Source organism: Drosophila ananassae, chromosome 3L (genome assembly GCF_017639315.1).
Source record: "Drosophila ananassae strain 14024-0371.13 chromosome 3L, ASM1763931v2, whole genome shotgun sequence".
NCBI lineage: Eukaryota > Metazoa > Arthropoda > Insecta > Diptera > Drosophilidae > Drosophila > Drosophila ananassae.
The window spans coordinates 4,114,578-4,139,352 of NC_057929.1; the positions used below are offsets into that span (position 1 = coordinate 4,114,578).

Genomic DNA, 24,775 nt, shown 5'->3' on the forward strand with positions numbered 1-24,775 from the left:
CAATTGACCTTACGGCCGGTCACCTCCTGCCCAAAATGCAACGGACACACTCTACTGTTTTCACATTTATTCTTTACTTGTGGTTATGTTTGTCTCTTGTAGTGTGTGCTTGGAATTGGTTAATAAATTATTAAAGCCTTAACTTCTAGAGGTTCATGACTTACAAATTCCGTAACTAACAAAAAGTAGGCGTAAACTTAAGTTAAGTTCTGGATGAGACCCGCGAAAGGGTCAACCAGATGAGGGAGAGTATACGATTGTGGTCAGAATAATAGTTTTCTGATTCAAAGGATTAATATTTTCAAGAATCTAGTAAGAAAATTTATAGGAAGAACATATATTCCCTGATATTTTTAATTCTATTTAAAAAATATTATTAATTTTATGTCAAGATCCTAATATTCTGACCACAATTTTGTATAGTTCACATATTTTTATGGGACTTACGTATCGATTAGCTTATGGCACAAATGGGTTAGTGAGGGCCAACTATTTGGATTAGTGCATTGGAACTTAGAGCTAACTAATGGTCTATAACTACGCAAGTCGGTACAGTTGCCACTGTACTATCACATGGTTCATTGAGTGGGCAGGTGCAACATTCCCCTGCTGATGCTACTACTCCGTGTTGCATGTTGCATGTTGCTGCTTCATAGGCTTGTGGTGGCCTGCAGCTTGAGGTACCGTGATCCGCTCTCCGCGTCCGCCAGACGGGCTATATGATCCGAGGCGGCGTAGCAGGTGGTGGCCGTTGGTGTCCCCGGTCTGCTATTGTTGTTGTTGTTGTGCATGCCACTGCTGTTGCTACCGACACTGTCGCTGCCCCTGCCACTGCCACCGCCATTGACGCTATTATTCTGACGAATGCGGGTGGCGCCCCAGATGAGTACCAGCACCGAGGTCACCAGCACTCCCAGGCCCAGACCCGGCAGGAAACTCTTGTTCAGCGAATCGATCACCGTGTAACTGTGCAACATCGTGGACTGCGGATGCGGATGTGGATGCGTCTGCTGCTGTTGACTGCCCACCATGGAGTTGAAGCGTCGCTGATTCAGCTCGTAATCCTCTCCAGTGTCATGTCCCAGTTCCGGCCTCAGTTCGTTCGAAGTGTAGTAGGGACGTCGTTGATATTGGCGAGAGACCGGAACGGATCCCGGACTGCTTAGCTGCAACTGGGTGATGTTGGAGCAGCCGATGTTTAAATCCGCCTTGGGATTCTGCTCCTGCACCATCACCAGGCAGAACCGATAGCTGGAATAAAGTGATTTTAGTAAGCACTATAATATGATTGGAAATAGTAGACTCACCTTTCTCCAATTTCCAGGGATGAACTGTCCGGCACAATGACACTAACCGTGTTCTGGCCATCGACTATTTTGCTTTCACAATGAATCTGAAAGATAAAAAAGAATTAGATTCTAAAGAAGTTTTAAAACTTTCATCAAGTGTCCAATTACCGGAGAGTTGTCTATGAGGAGCTCGTTGATTTTCTGTTCCTTGTAGACGAAGATGGCGTCACACATGTAGTCCTTTTTGCTGAGATTCAACAGCCAAGTCAGGATCAGTCCATAGTCCGCAGAATAGTGCAACTCGTGGAGAATAATCTACAAAATTAGATAAGTTTAAGTTGGAATGTTGAGAGTCCTCCCAGGACTACCTACCTCTTCAGATAAATAGTTAACAGGCGATGATTGATTCGGCTTGGCCAATGTTTCCAGATGCTGCATTATGTTGGCATTGTCCTTCTCCACGTTGTCCATGTCGCAGCTCAAGGTTTCAACTGGAACTTGCAGGAGAGGAGCTCCCTCGAGTCGAGGAGGCGTCACACAGGATGCCGAGAGGGCAGAGTGCAACTGGGATTCCTGGAGCCACTCGGCGAAAGGCCGGATGCTACAGTCGCACGATAATGGATTCTCCTGCATCTGTAGACTCTGCAGCTCCCGGGCTCCGTCCATGGCGTTGCGTGCCACAATGGATATGTCGTTGCCCGCCAATCGCAACTCTCTAAGTGACGGCAGCGGAGCAATTAGATCCGAAGTCAGAGCACGAAGGAAGTTGTGGGTCAGATCCAGGACTGTTAGACGCGTCAAGTGCTGAAGCGAGGCACTGGAAATGGCCACGATGCCATTGTAGCTCAGATCCAGGGTGTCGAGGGTACCCAGTCCATAGAAGGCATGGTCCTGCAGGACATCTATCTGATTGTGGCGAAGGGAAAGGCTGACCAGGCGGGAAAAGTTCGCCAAAGCCTTGTTCTGAATGCTTTTGATCAAGTTCCGGTTGAGATTCAAGCTCTCCAGGTTCCTCATTCCTGGCAGCGTTTGCTCGCTCAGCGGAGCATTTAAATTGTTGGCTGTCAGATCCAACTGTCTTAGGCTGAAGCACTGGCTCAGGGACCTCAAGCTCTGGGGATAGTCGCCGAGGCGATTCCCGCCCAGCTTCAGTACCTCCAGCTTCCTCAGGTTGACAAACGTTCTTTGGGAAATGCTGGAAATCTGGTTGTTGCTCAGTTCAAGGTAAACCAGATTGCCCAGACCCACAAAGTCGGCGGTGCCCAGGGCCTTGATCTTGTTGTTGGCCAGATCCAGTCGTTCCAGGGAGCCCAAAGTGGACAGGGCATTCCAGGGCACACTCATCAGGGCATTTCCGGGCAGACCAAGTGCCTGCAGTGGGCCGTGTATTCCCAGGAAGGCGGACTTGTGAACCCGCTTGATTTCGCCGGAGGAGATGACCAGTCCATGCAGCGAAACGCCATCAAAGATCTTGGCGTCGCTCAGGAAAGTAACGTTTCGCAAAGAGCAGTCCAGTAAGGAAATGGAATAGGGGGATGTTCGCAATCTCTCCGCCAGGATCTGTAATGTTTGTAAAAAGGAAAATTTGTTTATAAAAATATAATTAAATGAAAAAATATATTATAAATCTTCCACAACACCTTCCAGAGGTGTGTAAACAATGGGCTGGACATCTTAGATCTCTAGAAACAAATCAGAATGCTTACCAGCAATCCATGGAGATCAATGTTGCACCTCAGCGTGTGTGGCAGGTCGCATCCGCATTCGATTTCCGCATTCCGGGTGCCAGTGATGTTGGGGCACTTCCACTCGGTGAGCCCATCGTCCACGGGAAGTGGAAGCGACGACACCTGCTCCGCCTTGCGCTTCCTGGGCGAGCTCTTGTTGACGTACTTCCCCGAGGAGCCCTTCAACTTTCCCTTCCCACTAACCGAGGTGGCGGGCACTGCAGCTGCCGATACCACATAGGCGGCGGGAGATGTGGGCGTAATGGAGGAAGGTGTTGTAGGTGAACTACTTCTGCTGGTGTTGGTGGTGGTGGAGGTGTTGTCCTCTAACAGATCCTTGAGTTCATTGGCCGCTGTCAGGCCAGACAGCAACAGGAGGATGATAAGCGGGCTGGAAGTGGAAAAGTTTTCATTGAAATTAGTTGGATGGGAATTGAAAGCGAAAAACACTCGGATACCGAGAGGGATGTACGATGCACTCCTCGCACATCATCAGATCGTGCGTTTTTAGGTCAAGCCGCAGTTGTCACTGACACTGTGACACACAAAAGCCCACACAGACGCGAATGCATCCACAGTATCCAGTGGATGCGTTTCGGGCTAAAGATTCGCATTGTTATCTCTATCTCCGCAAGACAATTTGCCAATTTAGAGCTTAACGCAATCAAAGCGATTTATTGAATACACTGAGAGACAAAGGAATAAAGGTTTTCTTGAAATGTTATCCGGAAAACATTCAAAAACAAATAGATTTCACAGTGCCCCCATGATGTCTTCTTATGATTTTGATAATAATTCATATTCTAAGTTAATATTACTCTGAGAATCCCCAACTCAAAGAAGGCCCTCTATATTTTTTTGATGTCACCAGGTCGATCCCAAGTGCCGCCTCCCACACCCATTAGAAAAAAAAACTGCGTGCGAGGCTTTAAAAACCCAGAATTCGGGAGCTACGCATCTAGTTTCATTCAAATAATTCCGCAGCAAAGTGCCTAGACATTGCAGTTGCCGCGGAGGAAGTGCTCTGAGACCTTAAGCCTATACAGGATTAGCTGTGGTCCTTTTGCAGTCCACCCCTTCATCACCTGCATCCCAACATGGCTAGCCATTTGCCCAAGGGTGTAGCCCTCATCCTGGTGCTCAATCTCCTCCTTCTATCGCAATGGGAAACGGAATCCAAGCTACTGACTCGATGCCAACTGGCGAAGGAGTTGCTGCGTCATGATTTTCCCCGGAGTTATCTTTCCAATTGTAAGTATTGTATCATTTTTATCTGAAGGATTCCATAGGCCACTTAAGTAATTTTTTTATAATTATTTTAACAATAATTAAATAGGGGTGTGTCTAGTGGAGTCGGAAAGCGGACGCAGTACGTCCAAGTCCATGCAGTTGCCCAACCAGAGCGTCAGCTATGGGCTTTTTCAGGTGGGTTAACCCAAAACTTCTACCTTTTTTTTGAAACCATTAAAAGAACCGGCAATCTACAGATAAACAGCAAAAACTGGTGTCGCAAAGGTCGTCGCGGTGGCATCTGCAACATCAAATGCGAAGGTGAGTCAACCAATTCGCCCACGAAAAATTCAGATAAAAAGATATGTTTATGTATGCAGAGTTCCTGAATGACGAGATCTCGGATGACTCGCGCTGTGCCATGCAGATCTTCAACCGTCATGGATTCCAGGCCTGGCCCGGATGGATGAGCAAATGTCGTGGGCGTACGCTTCCCGACGTCTCGCGCTGCTAGGACTGCTCCCGACTGGCTCTTAGCTTTAACTAACTCTATGCATAGAAACTAAATCAAATAAAGTTTAAGTTATTATACCCCATAAAAATGTGTATTTATTTTCTTTAAAATATATATATTTTTCGGAGAACGCGCTGTTATCAATTTTAAAAAGAAAAAGCTATAGTCTTTTAGGTTTTTGCCAAGAAAACAAGTACTTTGGGACTTATTTTGTTTAGGGTAAATGAATGACTTTTAATCAGTATTATTTCACCTCTCCTGACCCCATATGTATGTATATATTCCATAAACTTTATATTCTTTGTTCATTTATTTACAGTTTTTTTTACATTATAAAAAGGTGTATCTGTTTTATCGATTTCATATTAAACACCTCGTAATATTACTTCTCATGTAAGGTTATTGAACTGTCTTTAGTAATGGCTAAAGTATTTTTTTTATCAGAAGCGTTATGCAATTTCTGGAAGGAAGAAATTCCACCCTTACCTGAGTGGGAAATACCTCACAACAATCTCCTGTCTGGACCCAGAATCATCATATGTTTCTATATTATTATTAGAGAGTTCAGGCATCAAGTCAACCGTGACAGCGTGTCGATGATACCTTATCAACTTTATCAGCCGTCGTGCTCACCGTTTTGGAGCGTTTTGGGAGAGAATTTCCTCGATCGAGCCGCGAATAGAGGCGCAATTGTATCTGAGAAATACCTAGGCAGTCAGTACTTAAACTCGGGTCAACTGCGTCGCACCGGCGAGCTAGCGATCGGCTGGGCAAATGATTATTTAAAGCACGCCATCAACGCAGAACGAGACCCACGAAACGCGCTAGGTAAGAAGATACAGATACTCTGTATCTCAGCTCCCGCATTTTGTAGGCGAAGATACTTCTGCTCCCCTCAACAAACTCGTTTCCTGCTGCCAGAGACGCTGTTGTTCCACGATAATTAAGTAAACAAAGTAAACAAACAGTTTGCTCAAGTAAAAGTGTTCTGTCGGAGGAAGTAACTCAATCCCATTATTACATATTATTTTTCATGCAAATCAAACTAAAAGTGAAACGTGTACACGGTATATATGTGTATTTAATTATCCATTGCTTATCGAATTTAAGTGAGTGTTTTTTTCATTCTTGGGGGGCTTACTTTTTGGCAAGCTTGAAAAGCATGATAGTTTCGTAGAAACCTATTTGAATACATTATTGTTTCTGATGTACAAGTAGTAAGAAGTCTATTACCAGAACGGCGGAACAAATTATTAATTACAACTAGGCATGGAAGTAGGTAGCTAATAATTTAGCTTTAAATTATTATCATACTTAAACGAGACAATAAAATGCCTACTACATTATATTATATGAATACTAAAGAGTCAAGTCAAGAGGGGCAATTTTATCTGGACATAATATAATTGATAAAGCTGAAATTTTACTAACAAGCAACTGGCTACAAAAATCCGACAAGGCCACAGAATCTTGTGGGAGTAAACAAAGCCATAATTTATGGGTATTTGTTTGTGTGATCATCATTAGGCACTATTGATGGGTTCTTGTTTGGTGTTAAAAAAAAGAAATCCACGAAATCCATGGGAATCTGTGAAAATCCAAGAAACTGTGAAAGTATATACAGTGGGTACTACTAGTAGTAGTAAAGGTTCTTAGCCCATCAATAGGAAATAGCATTCGAAAGAACCAACAAATTATGCAAAAGTTTAACTTTTCGCGTGACGGGTCGAGCTTCTCCATAAGTGATGAGGAAATCTGCATAAAAAACACTTCAATCCAAATAAACAAAGTTCTCGTTTTCAGTTGTGCTGAAAATGAAGGCTCTTTGGCTGTGGTTGATTCCAGTGTCCGTCCTATTTTTGCTGGGATTGGAGCAAGTGGAATCCAAGAAATATCAGCGCTGTGAACTCACACGGGTGTTGGTGGAGAATTATAACTTTGACAAGACTTTTCTATCTAACTGTGAGTATATTTTAAAGTTGGTCGAAGAACAGAGGTAAATAGTTAGAGCTTCCTAAGGGATATGCTTGGTGGAGCATGAAAGTGAACTAAACACCAGCAAGATCACCCCGAAGGAGAACAACAGTAAAAACTACGGTCTCTTCCAAATCAACAGCAAGAACTATTGCTCTGAGGGACGAAAAGGAGGACAATGCAACAAGAAATGTGAAGGTGGGTTTTAAAACCAAAATACTGTATATATATTTCATTAATATGAATATGAAAGTGAAATAAATAAATCCACTCATTAAAAATATTGCTTAAATATTGCCTAGGTCGGCCAATTTATATCCGATCAGGAAGTACCAATTGTGATCAGGGTACCAAGTACCTCGTTTCCTCATTCAAAATATTGTCTAAACACGATTTTCAATTTTTTCAAAATTTTGCAAGGGGTTCCCCCATGAAAATGTTGCTTTTCAGAGTTTCCCCATTTGACCCCCTTCCGATGTGCATAGCTCGGTCAAATTATATCCGATCAGGAAACAAAGTACCATTTTGTGATCAGGGTACCGAGTACCTCGTTTCCCCATTCAAAATATTGTCTAAACACGATTTTCAATTTTTCCAAAATTTTGCAAGGGGTACCCCCATGAAAATGTAGCTTTTCAGTGATTCCCCATTTGGCCCCCTTCCGATGTGCATAGCTCGGCCAATTTATATCCGATCAGGAAACAAAGTACCATTTTGTGATCAGGGTACCAAGTACCTCGTTTCCTCATTCAAAATATTGTCTAAACACGATTTTCAATTTTTTCACAATTTTGCAAAGTACCATTTTGTGATCAGGGTACCGAGTACCTCGTTTCCTCATTCAAAATATTGTCTAAAAATGATTTTCAATTTTATCAAAATTTTTCAAGGGGTACCCTCATGAAAATGTTGCTTTTCAGAGTTTCCCCATTTGGCCCCCTTCCGATGTGCATAGCTCGGCCAATTTATATCCGATCAGAAAACAAAGTACCATTTTGTGATCAGGGTACCAAGTACCTCGTTTCCCCATTCAAAATATTGTCTAAACACGATTTTCAATTTTTTCAAAATTTTGCAAGGGGTACCCCCATGAAAATGTAGCTTTTCAGTGATTCCCCATTTGGCCCCCTTCCGATGTGCATAGCTCGGCCAATTTATATCCGATCAGGAAACAAAGTACCATTTTGTGATCAGGGTACCAAGTACCTCGTTTCCTCATTCAAAATATTGTCTAAACATGATTTTAAATTTTTTCAAAATTTTGCAAGGGGTACCCCTATGAAAATGTAGCTTTTCAGTGATTCCCCATTTGGCCCCCTTCCGATGTGCATAGCTCGGCCAATTTATATCCGATCAGGAAACAAAGTACCATTTTGTGATCAGGGTACCAAGTACCTCGTTTCCTCATTCAAAATATTGTCTAAACACGATTTTCAATTTTTTCAAAATTTTGCAAGGGGTACCCCCATGAAAATGTAGCTTTTCAGTGATTCCCCATTTGGCCCCCTTCCTATGTGCATAACTCGGCCAATTTATATCCGATCAGGAAACAAAGTACCATTTTGTGATCAGCGTACTTAGAACCTCGTTTCCTTATTTTAAAAATTGCTTAAATATGATTTTAAATTTTTTCAAAATTTTGCAAGGGGTACCTCCATGAAAATGTTGCTTTTCAGAGTTTCCCCATTTGGCCCCCTTCCGATGTGCATAGCTCGGCCAATTTATATCCGATCAGAAAACAAAGTACCATTTTGTGATCAGGGTACCAAGTACCTCGTTTCCCCATTCAAAATATTGTCTAAACACGATTTTCAATTTTTTCAAAATTTTGCAAGGGGTACCCCCATGAAAATGTTGCTTTTCAGAGATGCCCCATTTGGCCCCTTCCGATGTGCATAGCTCGGCCAATTTATATCCGATCAGGAAACAAAGTACCATTTTGTGATCAGGGCACCAAGTACCTCATTTCCTTATTCAAAATATTGTCTAAAAATGATTTTCAATTTTTTCAAAATTTTGCAAGGGGTACCCCCATGAAAATGTAGCTTTTCAGTGATTCCCCATTTGGCCCCCTTCCTATGTGCATAACTCGGCCAATTTATATCCGATCAGGAAACAAAGTACCATTTTGTGATCAGGGTACCAAGTACCTCGTTTCCTCATTCAACATTTTGCTTAAATATGATTTTAAATTTTTTCTAAATTTTGCAAGTGGTACCTCCATGAAAATGTTGCTTTTCAGAGATGCCCCATTTGGCCCCTTCCGATGTGCATAGCTCGGCCAATTTATATCCGATCAGGAAACAAAGTACCATTTTGTGATCAGGGCACCAAGTACCTCATTTCCTTATTCAAAATATTGTCTAAAAATGATTTTCAATTTTTTCAAAATTTTGCAAGGGGTACCCCCATGAAAATGTAGCTTTTCAGTGATTCCCCATTTGGCCCCCTTCCTATGTGCATAACTCGGCCAATTTATATCCGATCAGGAAACAAAGTACCATTTTGTGATCAGGGTACCAAGTACCTCGTTTCCTCATTCAACATTTTGCTTAAATATGATTTTAAATTTTTTCTAAATTTTGCAAGTGGTACCTCCATGAAAATGTTGCTTTTCAGAGATGCCCCATTTGGCCCCTTCCGATGTGCATAGCTCGGCCAATTTATATCCGATCAGGAAACAAAGTACCATTTTGTGATCAGGGTACCGAGTACCTCGTTTCCTCATTCAAAATATTGTCTAAAAATGATTTTCAATTTTTTCAAAATTTTTCAAGGGGTACCCCCATGAAAATGTTGCTTTTCAGAGTTTCCCCATTTGGCCCCCTTCCGATGTGCATAGCTCGGCCAATTTATATCCGATCAGAAAACAAAGTACCATTTTGTGATCAGTGTACCAAGTACCACGTTTCCTCATTCAACATTTTGCTTAAATATGATTTTAAATTTTTTCTAAATTTTGCAAGTGGTACCTCCATGAAAATGTTGCTTTCTGAAGTACTATGAACTATTTATATTTATTTCATCTTTAATTTTAGACTTCTCAAACGATGACATTGGAGACGACATCGTCTGTGCCAAGATGATCCAGGAACGCGAGGGCTTTAAGTACTGGAAGGGCTGGGACCGTTTCTGTCGCAATCCGCAGAATCTGCCCAATCTGCGTGTGGCATGCAACCTGCGCAGCCTGTCGCCCCTGCGGACGCCTCGCGGCTTCCTCGGCCACGGCTAGAAACCTACTCCTATTCCTATAGACGTCTAACCTTCGAGATATATGTACATATATATGAATACTTTGCATAATTGCTTGTTCGGCTCCAGACTCAAATGCATAAACTGAGGGCTTCCAAGTGGGCGATGTGGCTTTTTGTTTGGGCGTTGGGTATCTTGATGGCACTTTCCATTGACACGGCGACTGGGGGTAATTGATAGCGGCAATGCAACACGTTGCAATCCGACACCCATTCAAAGGCAATGGCAATCATATGTTGGACTGTTGGATGGAAGGTTCTTTCCGCTGAACAATATCATTTTGCATTTCCGTTCAACAAAAGGTGGCGTTTCCGTTTCGGGGCAACAATAGTTATTGCGATCAACGCACCGCAGGGCATCAGGGAAGCGTTACCAACAAAGCCCAAATGCAAACAATAACGCTAACAGGTGGAGGCTCAAAAATCAGAGCGTAACTGCAAACTGAAAACTACAATGGCCGAAACATGGACAGAGGAAACATTGGCTGGCCGGTTCCATTAGAATGCGTTTTGCATATGTACGTGGTCAAAATAAATCAGTTTATTCTGCACAGAGAGAAATATAGTTTATAAATTATATTAACTGAGTTTAGAGGTCTGAAAGTGAGTCTAGAAGCTCTGAAGTTTTTAAAAGTTTATTAGTTACTCCGAAAACAATAACCTTTTTGCTCTGTGTAGCACATTAGCTACATGAAGTGTTGTGTTGTGTTGACCATTGCCCAGACACCGGCCACATCCTGAACAATAAGTAGGGAGTAAACAGGCGATCGGCTAATTTCGGGCACGCGTGTGTGTGTGTGTGTTTGTGTGTGCGTGGGATCCTATACACATAACCAAACAAATATACATTTATATATATTCCCATGCCAGCAGGCATCTCCTGTCCTTTCTTGAGGCCTTGTCATAAATTTTCCACCTGAGTGTAACTGATAAAAAAGGGCCGCATCAGGTCGATCGTTGTTCCGAGGTTTTTTGTTGACCCTTCAGGTTTAACGGAATTTCACTTTCTTTTGACAATTTTTTCCTTTTGATACTTGTTTCAACCCTTGTACAATTTTATATTAGAAATTAAATTTCTTCGTATAACTCAAAAAATAATTTTTAAATATTTCAATGGTCTTGGATTGAAAAATCATTTAAAATGATATGCAATAACATATTATTTAGTTTTCATAATTATTTTTTCCTTATGTTGCACAAATGATCATAGTGATTTGGTTGGATATAGTTTTCTTAATCAATTTAATTTATTTTTTCACACACCTAATTTGTCTCATAGGTTGCCCAAGTGACCAAATGATCATGGTGAATTGGGTGAATATATTTTTTCCTAATCAATTTTCATTTAGTTTTTCACAAACCTTATTTGTGTCATAGGTGGCGCAAATGATCAATTGAATTGGTAGGGACTTAGGCAAACGGCGTAAAATCGGGGGGAAAAAATTTGAAAATGGGAATACAGGCAAACGGCGTATTCACCAGATTTACTAGCGCCACCTATGTGTCAAATGTAAAATGTGGTGAATTTACTAGCGCCATCTACATGTCAAATGTAAAAATGTGGTGAATTTACTAGCGCCATCTACATGTCAAATGTAAAAATGTGGTGAATTTACTATCGCCATCTACATGTCAAATGTAAAAATGTGGTGAATTTACTAGCTCCATCTACATGTCAAATGTAAAAATGTGGTGAATTTACTATCGCCATCTACATGTCAAATGTAAAAATGTGGTGAATTTACTAGCTCCATTTACATGTAAATATTGACATGTAAAAAGATCGGCTAGTCATGAAATTTGACAGGATCATGTAGAAAACTTGTGTCGAGTAAAATGATCTGTCAAAGAGTGCTAGCGTTCTCAAATATAAATACATGTAGAAAAAAACTGGAAAGCCCTACCATTAGTTTGCCTGTATACCCATTTTCAAATTTTTTCCCCCCGATTTTACGCCGTTTGCCTAAGTCCCTACCAATTCAATTGATCATTTGCGCCACCTATGACACAAATAAGGTTTGTGAAAAACTAAATGAAAATTGATTAGGAAAAAATATATTCACCCAATTCACCATGATCATTTGGTCACTTGGGCAACCTATGAGACAAATTAGGTGTGTGAAAAAATAAATTAAATTGATTAAGAAAACTATATCCAACCAAATCACTATGATCATTTGTGCAACATAAGGAAAAAATAATTATGAAAACTAAATAATATGTTATTGCATATCATTTTAAATGATTTTTCAATCCAAGACCATTGAAATATTTAAAAATTATTTTTTGAGTTATACGAAGAAATTTAATTTCTAATATAAAATTGTACAAGGGTTGAAACAAGTATCAAAAGGAAAAAATTGTCAAAAGAAAGTGAAATTCCGTTAAACCTGAAGGGTCAACAAAAAACCTCGGAACAACGATCGACCTGATGCGGCCCTTTTTTATCAGTTACACTCAGGTGGAAAATTTATGACAAGGCCTCAAGAAAGGACAGGAGATGCCTGCTGGCATGGGAATATATATAAATGTATATTTGTTTGGTTATGTGTATAGGATCCCACGCACACACAAACACACACACACACACGCGTGCCCGAAATTAGCCGATCGCCTGTTTACTCCCTACTGGAGGCGTCAGGCTCTAAGCACTATCTCGTGTTTCGAGTCTTCTGATTGGTTTTCCCAATTATTTGACTTGTGGAAATTGGGGGGTGGTTTTCAGGTGTTTCCATTCATGGCTTCAATACATTCAAACACAAGAACCTGTTCTCATTTTTATGGATGAATAGGTTTCTATGATTATTTTAGAGATACAATTTTTAGTCTAAATCTCGCTTTGCCGGTTAGAACATTTTATACGTAAAATTTTGTCTCGAATATGGATCCACAAGTAACCTGCGATTTATGCAACATCAATTACTCTCTGGAAAAATTTTTTAGTCATTATGAGGGGTGTGTTGGTATACCCATCCGGGACAAGAAACATTATTATTACAGATTATGTGATCTTGACATACATTCAGATGAGGAGTTGTATGATGAAGATGATGACATAGAAATCTTCAGGACTACGAAACCTCGGCGTACTTCATGTTCATCTGATTCCCGGGTTGAGGAATACGTCATTATGAATATGTCGTTATTTAATAAATGAATATATGAAAATATTGAATAAAATAATCACAAATATATAAAAATCAAAGCATCTTGTTTCCTTCTCTTCACTTCTTCCTATCCTGTCTTTCATGGCTCCCAGGTCTTTTGATTGGTTTACTCAATTCTTTGATCTGGAAAATTAGGGGTTGTTTTCAAGTGTCACAACCTGTTTTCAGTTTTCGAGGATCGATGGGTGTCAATGATTATTTTAGGACTCCAATGGTTAGTCTAAATTTAACAGCCCAAGCAGGTTATTGAACTAAACCCTAAAACAGCAAAAAAAAAAAAAATATAAAAAACCATGAGTCAAATCAGTGTAATATTTGAAGACAGTCAATCGAGTGATGATCTTTTCCCACTGTCAAATCTCGGAGCTAAAACTCTTGAGGAATTATTTGATGATGTGAAAAATATTTCTTTCACATCATTTTATAATATAATCACACCCACATGGGACTATCCAGAACCCTCAAATATCGACCTTGATGATGATTGGATCGTTCCAAACACCCAGGACATTTCCATATTAGAAGACGATGCACCGAATACGCCATGTTTTATCCCAGAGACACAAGATGAAAATTGTGGCATTCCAACATTTCCAGATGACGATAACATTTTTTCGGAATTAATTCAAGATAAAGATTATTATTTAAAATTAATGAATGAAGAAGATGATGCAATATTAAATGAATATATGAAAAATATTGAATAAAACTATACATAAAAATGTCTGGCAAAATAAAAATTTTTATAAAAATTTAATTATGGTTTTTTATTTTTATCTCACATAAAGCATTAATCATTATATAAATGGATTGATGAATATTGAAATTTATTTGGATGTCTTTATTCTTAAGTTAATTAATTCTATTAATATCTTGGGATGATGCATTAAAAAATGCAAATATAATTCATCTCGGAGCCAGTACTTTTGCACTTCAGGACAAAAGTAGCAGTTATAGTATGATGATCGAGCTTTTGTGATGCTGAAGTTATGCACTTTTAGAATGTGACGTTTTAATCCATAACGATATTTAAATGAGGGACTGTCTATACAAAGATCACAAACGAATGTTTCCATTTCGATATTTATGTTATAAACTGACTTAAAGAACAAACTAGAACTCCTTTTATAGGATGTTATGAGGAAAATATTCAATATGGATACAATATACATAGATATAACAAAATGAAAGAATCATTCAAGCATCTTTTTCAGTCTTATTATCAAATAATAGTTGCATTAAAATTTAAAAATAATCATATTGACATCTCTTTCTATCATTTTATTTAAAAAGTATATGCCCACAATGAGATGGGATGGGATTTTCCAATATTGAAAAGTATAAAAGAGCGAGATCACTGATTAAATGATTCAGTTTTCTTTTTTAATCGACTCCGGGAGTATATAATATTAATCTAATGGTAGGTGGAAATATTTTTCATCCAATAAAAGAGCTCGAATCACTTATGTATTATGTACCAAAGTCTTTCTTAGATACTCTGAATGATCAAAAGCCTGTTATTGGCTACACAAAGATCGAGGACTTATGTATTAATTTTGAGTACAAGATCATTGGGTGTAAGATAAAGAAAACAACATATGGAACTAAAATCGCTATTTACTTAACTGGCAAGGATGACGAACCACTGTGGATATTTTTACCAAAGAGTTATGTAAATAAATTTTCAACTAAAACACCATTTAAGAAATTGAAGGAAAATGGAATAACGCATCTAGTATATAAAGGAAAAGAGATGACTAGATATAGCACTCCATTTTTACAATTTATATCAAAAGAGTGATGGTATAAAAGAGTCTATTCCTTATTGTGAATCATCAGTCTTGTGTCTTCTACATAATCCCAAACACCTCGAAAATGTATTCGCATCAAATCAAACTATTTCTGCTGCAATTTGAGGATATGCTTTTCGAGGAGCACCAAAAAAAACTTGAATATCTAAAAGCAACCCTGGAAGATTTGGAAGAAAAGGAGCTCCTGTACTCAAAATATGGATTTCACTACAAAATATGTCCCTGGAGTGATGATGACGCAACTGAGGGCCCCGACACTTGTAATTGCCACAAACTTCCAATATACATAAAGGAAGCCATGGATATTATGATAAGATATTATAAAATAACTAAAAGAATGTATCAAGAACCCGAAAAATAAAAATATATTTTTTATATAATATATAAAAATTTGTTTATTTTCATATTAAGATTATAAATTCATTTAAAGCATTTACTAAACATTTTTGAAATTAGCTTATCATTATAGGCGAAATCTTTTGTTTTGAAATTCCTGATAAAACTCTTTAAAGTTTTTCGGTTGCTTTTGTAAAGAGCAAATAGCATACAGTAATGTCCACAGGTATTGGAAAAGTATCCTTGCAATTGCTGTTTGTTATAAGTATATTTTGATGCATTTCTCTTTAAAAATGTAACAAATTCTTTTTTCTGGGGATATTGTCCGTAAGAATCAAAAAATTCAGCAGACTTTTTGTTATAGAAGTAAAATGCAACCCAATGCATTCCTGGTTGGTTTGAATAATCAGTGTTAACCACAAATAATGCTGGGTATTCACTAATTTCTTTTGGTAGTTTATCTGCTGGAAAAACGCCTTTAAATATTTTTTTAGTTTGTTGATTGCTTGAAAGCAAGTTCATGATTTGTATTGTATTCATTTTTAAAGAAGTACCCGAATATTTCGATGTTTATCAATATCAATCATAGAATCGTATTCACAATAAACAAGACATGTTACAGCCTCATCAAGAGGTTCAGAGAATCGTCCTTCTATTCTTATTGTTCCTTGAGATATTAAGTTAGAACAAACACTTGAATTTGAGTGATCCGCAGTTAAATCAAATGCTAATATGAAACTATTTTTGTCAAACATTTCCTTAGAAATTTGCAGACCTCGATCATAATGTTTAATTCCGCATGCTCTAAATAGTAAATTATATGCTCTTGAACTTTGTACATTGTTAGAATTCGAGAAATCGAATTCAAGCGCCTGTGAAGGCACTTGTACTCCATTAACTAATAGATTAAATCGTTGAATTTTAAAGTTTTCAAAATTAAAAGGATCTAATCCTCTATTTCCTGAATATGCTCGGTTTTTTACCATACAGAAAACCAAAAAATTTGGAATTTGCCCAATGACAGCATTATCGATTGATAATGTATTATTTCCTGGGTATATTGTAAATGATTTTACTTCAACTTTATTGTATGGGTATATTGCATTTTTTGTTTGTAAAACGTGGTGATGAGCTAATAAAATACTGGGGTTAACTACCACATGGTTCATAAAAAGCTGTGCTTCTAATATCTTAAGATTCGACTCAGTCCCGTCTTCCAATAAATAAAATGCTGTTTTTTCAATATTAAAAGTAATACGCAAATCAACATTATTTACAAGCAGCTTTGGTTGGTTGAAAATATCACCATGAACTTTTCCAAATAATTCAACTTTGTTACTATTTTGAAAGATATTTTTAAGAATTAGACAACCATCACTTTTAAATGGTGTTTGAGTTCCATAATTTGGAAAATATCCTTGTGTTGCTAAATGACTTTCACTTGCATCACAACCATAGTTTAAAATGGTTTGTAAATATGATCTATAATGATAATTGTTGTCACTTTGTGAAACCAGAGTATTATTTAAATATACCGATGAGCTTCTAAATATTGAGTGCAAAATATTATTGGCAACACCAACAGCATTTCCTTCAATATTACTATTATCAATTTTTTTAAGTTGCACAACAAGTTTTAGGTAAACACTTGAAAGGTCTCTATATGTTTCACCATTTCCCAAACAAACGAATTCAATTGATGAGGCACTATCCAATGAAGCAATAGGATTGTATGATACTTCTTCGGTTTTCAAAATACAGCTTTGAGTTGGGTGCGGTGCAAAAAGATCCAATTCGCTTTTCATGCATTCAATGTGGTTACTCATTTTGACTTTGAAAATATATCACTAATTTTAAATTTTGTTGTTGATTTTTTTCTTGATTTTTTTGAATGCGTATGTTTACGTCCTTGCTTAGATGTTAAATGACTGCGTTTTTTTCTTGGTCTCCTCTTTTTATGTCTTTTTCCTTTACCATTTTGTAATTTCGTAATTTTATTAATTGCTTTATCAGATAAATTATGTAGAGCTATTTTACTTTGTTCTTGAATTATATTACGTAAGGGTTTCCGACCTAAATCATTTATAACAGCCTTTCCAGTTTCTGCAGCTTGATTTTTCAATGCATTTATCCCCGAAATTAAAAGTGGTTTAATGTAATTAAAAAGTCCGCTAAAAAAATTTCCAATGCCTCGTCCTTGCTGAACAACTCTGGGTGAAATATATAGACTACCAATATGACTTAGACCCTCACCACACTGATTTAAATAGTATTGATGATAACATTTCGCCATGATTGATAACTTAGTTCTAATTACTAGTTTCCAATATCGATTATATTTATAGAATTTTTCGTCTTTTTCTAAAATGCAGTGTCAGAAAAATTGGTATAGATGAAGTTTCGAAGGGAATTTTATATCCACTTGAATCTGTTATTAATATAGAAATTTCATTTGGTGAATAATTTTCAATAGGATAATATTCAACATTTCTGAACTGCATAAATTTTTCTCTTCCGTTTGTGAACAAAACTCTTAGACAACGAGGTCTTTTGCTTCCTACACATCGAGGCTTAATAATGTCCGTGTAAATAAAGATTGGTCCGTATTCAATCTCATCCGCTTTCAATGGAGCCGCTTTGTAACGGAATGTTTCAGAATTTACTAAGCTTATAAATTCTGATGAATTAGAGCTTGATTCTTCAGATGTATTTTCTTTTGTATCTCTCCGTAACTTTTTATGATTTTTTCCAAAACAATTATTTAAATATATATCAGTTATGCCAACTTCCCATTCATCAGACATTGTTTCTGGAATGTTTACAATATTGGTAAAAGCACACTTTACATTATCAGGAAATACATTTAAAGAGTCATTGCTGAGCACAGTAACAAAAAATTCGTTTTGAAAAAACATTTTAGAATCTTGACTTAGGAATATGAAATCCAATTCAATTTATTTTTACCAATTTGAATATTTTTTTCTTTACGGTTTGCTCTATGCAATTTTTCTAAGTCATTTATATACTTAAGATTTCGAAGTGGATAGGGTGAATCTCTATTCTTCTTAACCCTATTTCTCAGTTTCAGTTTCTTTTCAGTAGCAGGTCCTTTAATTATTTTTTTATCATCAACTAATGATTTTTTTACTACCTTATCATCTATGAAAGAAGTATCTGTGACGGTTCGTTTATAATCAATTGGAAATGTTGATGATTTTTCAGTTAAATGTTCCTCATCATCACTGGGTAAATCGGGTAAACCACCTCTTTTTAATGATGACTCGTTCTTGTTTCCTTTCGAAGTACTGGCAGCGGAATCTTGCCAATCATTCGTAATATACGTTTGAGTTTCTACATTTTGATTTAATGAAACCGGTGACTTAGATACCGATTGATGTGAAAAAGCTTTGTTTCTCTTTTTATTTTGGTATGCACATAACTCTTGTTGAATCTTAATCCATTTATCAAAATCACTTATTTTTTTATTATTTAAAATTGGTAAAAATTTTATATTTATAAGATCATTACCTCGATCATTCATTAAAAGTTTATGGTATGCATTTGGATGCATTAAAATTACTTTAGTTAGCTGATGCTTGCTTTTAATCATGATTCAATATTTTTCCAAAAATTCCAGAAAGCAATGAGCTTATTAAAATAGGTAAAAATCCTCCCTTTTGAATTAGAACTTTTCTCTTAGAATTTAAAGATTGTTTTGGACTGGAAATATGTCGTAATACATTTTTATACTTTTTTAATGAATTCAGGATATTTTTTGAAATTTTATGGTTTCCTTTTAAAGTATTTAACACAATCTCAGACAATACTTTTACAAGCTCGGAATCACTATTACAAATAATTGCTTTTCGAAGTTTATTATTTGCTTTTTTGAGCACATACAATAAATGTTTGTTCGCTTTCAATCGCCTTATGCTCCTTTTGCAAACCATTTTCATCAGAATAACAAACTGAATATAATGGATTAAAAATCTCAGTTCGAAATCTTAACAGGTCATTTATTCCTTGAGTAAGATCAATAAGTAAATAACCATGAGGTTCATTTGTTACTTCCTTATATATTCTAAAAAGTTCTTGCGGGTTTTCAGGATATATCTGTCTAGCTAAACATTGAAATTGTAATTTATCCCTAGGATTTTTAAACACCACAATGTATTTTGTATTTAGTGATATATCTCTTGTATGGGAAGATTTATGAAATATATTTTGAGTTACAACTATTACAGATAAATTTCGATGATGAGATCCTTTCGTAAAAAGTTCACATACATTTTTATTGAATGCACCCATCATCAAATCATCTAATACCAAAAGTATCGGTTCATTATTTTCATTTTCAATAGATTCAGGAACTCCATGGAAATATTCTATGTTACTAAAATTCGGCTTCGCTTGTTCTTCACCATAACACCATATTATTCGAGTTATTGGATCGCTTATTAGATCATTTCTATCATTTATTAAGTTTTTTAAAAATGTTGTTTTACCCGACCCCGAGGGCCCACAAATAAGCATCGTAAAAGGATGAATAAATTGCGTAAACATATTGATAAAAGTTTTTTATTTTTCAATGTTTATTAGCTACAGGTAATGATTCTATTGTTTTTTTTCCTGATCGCGTTTTTTAGCACAGTCCTTTTCAAAATGAGTATCAGATCCGCAATAGTTGCAGTATATAAGTTGACTGTATCCTTTTTTACTAGGATCATTCCCAAAGAGCCCATCCATTTTTCCAAATCAACTTCTCAATTAAAGATCCAAAATCATACTGATTCTTTATTTAAGTAATTTATACATATGATTCTCCATTAAAATATATATCATAATTGCAGTTTTCTAAAATTATAAACAGTCTAAATAAATTATTTAGAGCACATCTTAGCTTCACTTTTTTGTGAATTTTACAGTTGGTAAAAAAATTTGGATAACATGTAAGACTCTTTCCAATATATATATCGATAATATTATTCGATAGAAACTTGGATAAAAATTCCTTTTTTACTTCACCGCGTACAATTACATTGGCGAACTTGTTAAGTGGCGAAAGTATATCACCTAAGCAGTTATAGGGTATTTCCCCATCCATCCAGTCCAATCCATGAATGTTTTTTCGATGTATATTGTGTTGCTGCAAAGTTTCACTATCCAATTCCTTTAAGCTGTATGGGGGTTTGAAGTGAAAAAAGTTCGGTATTACAGTTCCTCCTGGCATGAAAGCCAATTCTTTAACAAATATTTGTTTGTTATTTCCAACAACATATTGAAAATCTACTATTACAGAATTGCTCCTCTCAAATTTGTTCATTTTAGCCAGAGTTTTGAACGTAAACTGTCTTTTAAGATCTCATCTTAGCTATTTATATACCACTTACATATATACTATATGTAGGTATTACATTATTTACTAGCATACATACCAATATTTATATATATATATATTTTAGTATATAAACATTATGTATAATATATATATGTATAAACTGAAACCGGTATGCATATCCCCAATGCTTTATAAGGAGACTATTTCAGTTTTTCATTTTAGTTTGTTAATATCAATCGGTTTCAATGGATACGCTCCAAGCTAAAAGAGATAAGGCAACAAGAAAAAAGCAGGACCATGAAGTTATATTTGGTTTTGAATATTTTGTGGCTCAAAATTTAAAGTTAAAATGCGGATTTTCCACATCGAGAAAATTTACTCCAATGATCTGGATGCAGCAACACAAAAACAACTATATTGGCATTGATAAAGAAGAATGGATGCAGTTGCTCACATACAAGGAATTTATACAACTAAAGCTTGATCAGTATGATTTTCTTATGTCTGATACAATTTTGGATCATCCCACTTTATCTTCTATTAAATGTAGTTTTAGATTTAGAAAGTCAGATAAACAATATGTGCTGGTACTAAATCAATTCGGTAATAAAATTGAGATTGATAGTGAGTCTTGGAGATCATTAATACGTCTAGCAATATTTTTTACAACATTTTTATGTTGGAATACTGTTTTAAAACAACAAATAACCTATCTGTACTATAATCATATTATTCCTAAGTGTGTCTCTTTACAAAAATTTGATATTCAATTATCCGATTTAGAAGGTAATTATGATAAAAATGTTCAAATTGATTTAACTCGTTTATGCTTCGAAATTTCTAAAAAAATGACAAAAGAAATAAAAGAAGATGTACTACATTATAAGAAATCATTAATCTCTAAGAACTCAAACGTTAATAATAAAAAATAAGATTCATAAAAATATAAACATGAGTAAACATCAAGTTGTTGATGAAATACATAAACCTTGTAGAAAAAATTTCTTACGTCGAAGATTTGTTCAAAAAGGGATTCATGATACTTGGCAAATTGATTTGGTTGAAATGATTCCATATTCCAATCAGAATGGTGGTTATAAATATTTACTGACTGCTATTGATACTTTTTCAAAATACGCTTTTGGTAAACCTGTAAAATCTAAATCAGCAATAGATGTTGCAACAGTTATGAAATCTATATTAAAAAATTTTAAATATAAACCAAAAAATATACAATCCGATCAAGGAAAAGAATTTTTTAATCATCTCTTTAAAGAGTTAATGAAGAAAAATAACATAAATCATTATCACACATTTACACACCTTAAAGCATCTATTTGTGAACGATTCAACAGAACTTTAAAAAATAAAATGTGGAAAATGTTTAGCTTTAATGGAAATTATCGATGGATTACCCATATAGATACACTTGTGGAAGACTATAACAATTCTTATCACAGAACTATAAAAATGAGACCAGTTGATGTTTGCAAACAGAATGAGGAGTTTATTTTGAAAACCTGTTATAACATTGTTAAGGTATTTCCAAAACATAAATATTTAGTTGGAGACCATGTAAGAATAAGCAAATACAAAGGTGTATTTCTTAAGGGATATGAGCCTAACTGGACAACAGAAATATTTAAAATTTCTAAAATAAAATCAACTTTCCCAGCTACTTATGAGCTCGTTGACTATAAAGGTGAACCTATAAAAGGAACATTTTATGAGGCTGAAATACAAAAAGTTAAAGACAAAAATGCATTCCTAGTAGAAAAGATAATAAGAAGGAAAAAAAACCAGGTTTTTGTAAAATGGTTAGGATTTGATAACTCACATAATTCATGGATAAATAAAACAGATTTATTAAAGTGAACATATACAAAATATATTTTATTTATTAAACTTAATTTTTTTATTTACATGTTTTTTTTATTAGTTACAAGTTACATCTTTCAACTTAATTTAATGAATTTAGTATTTCTCTTAATAAATAATGACCGTATGCTAAAGTATTAATATTATCAATTAATACATATCTTTTATCATCCTTATAATAAAGACTTATTTTATTTATTACTTCAGTGTATAATTGGTGCCCTCTACTTCTTATGCATCTTTGTTCTCCGTAATATGTTTTCTTATGTTTAATGCATTCAATATAATCTAAATGAGAAAGTTTTTTTATTACACTATATTTAACCCCCTTAACTTTCTTTATATTAATATCATCATTGGTCGTTTCTACTAAAAATGAATATGCTTTAGCTTTTAAGCCAGCGAAAGAGGTCATAACTTTTCCAGCATTTTCATCTTTAAATAACCCCAATTCTTTATTATTTGCTGGAATTATATTAAATGGATTTATGTTATCATAGTTAGATGTATCGAATCGACTAGGGTTTTCTCTCATCATTGTATAAATATCTTCCTCGCACGAAACTATAAATGAATCTGTATCCATATATATTATTTTAGCTGAGGGACATTCAAGCAATAGAAAGTTATAATAATAATCGTACATCAACCATTTGGATAATTCCAGCACTGAGAATCCAATATATATTGGTTTATCATAAAGAATTGATGTTTTCGTAGATTCAATGGCTGCTAAATTCTCTCCAAATATTTCTAAACTATGGAAATTATGCATTGCAACTCGTTGCCTAAATCCCGGTGAATTTCGCCTAGACTCATAATGAGTTACTAGTGCGATGTTCCTACGCTTTTCAACGTTTTCCATCGTTTTCCCATATACTGCATTGTTCATTAGCTTATAAAAATTTTTCTCAAAATCATTTTTAGCCAATTTGCGATGCTTAGTATTTAAGTCAATATACGGTTTTAACCAGTACGATTGACTAAAAGATAGAATTCGATGTACTTTCTTTAATTTAAGCCCTTGTTGCAAGCATAATTGCAATTGTTTTAAATGGATTATATAACCTTCCTTATCTGTCAAATCAGCTAATAACTTTGGAATCTTTCCTCCTGGGGGCACCTTATTTTCGGGACAAAATGGTAAACTATTATGTTTGTCATGAATATCATCAGGATATTCTAGATCTACTTCTAGAATAAATCCGGTATCTCCTGATGAATCAGTATTTATGATATCAAACATATTTATTTCACTCTCACTTAAAAATTTAAAATTTGAAAATGGGAGTTTTTGGCTCATAGCCCAACCATATAAATTATTTGCATCAATATATGATAAATAATTTTTTGGTTTAGCTTCGTCATAATTTTTCATGTACTTATTATTTGCCTGAGAAATTCTTTGAGTGCATTGAGTTAAACCTCCGCGTATCCCTCTTTTTAAAAAGTTATACATATTGGGATCGCTTATTAATTCTAACTCTGCTTTTGTGTATTTCATCATTGCATCCCATGAAATAGATGGAGCTGAAACATAATTCACTGGGTCTAATTTATAAATTTTTTGGCATATATTGCGGAAGTTTTCAAACACATCTGCTAAAATAAGCACATCGCTTTCTAAATATAATTTCATGTAGTCTCTTAAAGATCTACAATGAAAAGAGTCCCAAATTTCTTTGGCAAAATTGTAGTTGCTTACACTACATTCTTCATCTGTTAACGTATTGTAAAAATATTCCCTAGGAGGAAGCTCTGTTTCATTAAATTTACTAAAACTATCTATATAATCATAAGGAAATACTCCTTTTCTCCTCATTTGCTGGAATTTTTCCCCGCTAAATTTAGATTTTAATATTTTAAAATCATTGTCCTCCATATTTGAAGCTAATTTTTCTAGACTAGAATTCAAAAACCTATTTGAATCTATATACTTAATTGAATAATTTGCTATCCCTTTTTTAAAAATTTTTTGCGATAATGCAATGTATAATTCTTTTGTTGAGGGAATTGGTTTGAGTTCCCCCCCTAATTCATTTATAAATAAATGAATATCATATCTTGATAAATTATGAAAAACTACTGGAAAAAAGGCACTACTTAATTTAAAACTAATTTTACATTTCTTATGAATAGGACCCTGGTATTTACCGCTAAACTGGTCGAAATATTTATCCCGATCGTCCATCTCGATGGGATCATCGCAAGCATAACAGTTCCCATGCTCCTGGTAGTCCTCATCATCAATGTCGAACTC

At 35.6% G+C, this 24,775-nt stretch overlaps 2 protein-coding genes across 4 annotated transcripts in view; one reads left to right on the forward strand and one right to left on the reverse strand.

The window, feature by feature from the left end:
• Positions 1-52: 52 nt before the first annotated feature.
• Positions 53-24,775, reverse strand: part of LOC6495048 (slit homolog 3 protein) — a 51,650-nt gene continuing 26,927 nt past the window's right edge. Inside the window, exons 1-6 of one of the 2 annotated variants that reach the window (XM_032451348.2) lie at positions 4,465-4,796; positions 2,996-3,407; positions 1,662-2,849; positions 1,458-1,604; positions 1,308-1,393; positions 53-1,251 (exon numbers count right to left, since the gene is read on the reverse strand). In XM_032451348.2, coding sequence (XP_032307239.2) covers positions 651-1,251; positions 1,308-1,393; positions 1,458-1,604; positions 1,662-2,849; positions 2,996-3,407; positions 4,465-4,688 — 2,658 coding nt within the window. In that variant the 5' untranslated portion in view covers positions 4,689-4,796 and the 3' untranslated portion in view covers positions 53-650. Of the gene's footprint in view, positions 1,252-1,307; positions 1,394-1,457; positions 1,605-1,661; positions 2,850-2,995; positions 3,408-4,464; positions 4,797-24,775 lie in introns of those variants that run through there. The other variant, XM_001959136.4, reaches the window with a different exon arrangement.
• On the forward strand, positions 5,087-10,089 carry LOC6495598 (lysozyme c-1). 2 transcript variants are annotated; one of them, XM_044715362.1, is made up of 4 exons: positions 5,087-5,869; positions 6,564-6,722; positions 6,780-6,932; positions 9,773-10,089. In XM_044715362.1, exons 1-4 carry the CDS (start codon positions 5,794-5,796, stop codon positions 9,964-9,966), a joined length of 582 nt encoding a protein of 193 aa, XP_044571297.1. In that variant the 5' UTR covers positions 5,087-5,793; the 3' UTR covers positions 9,967-10,089. The 2 variants fall into 2 exon arrangements, with proteins under 2 accessions (XP_044571297.1, XP_001959174.3); XM_001959138.4 differs by having other exon boundaries at positions 5,087-5,588.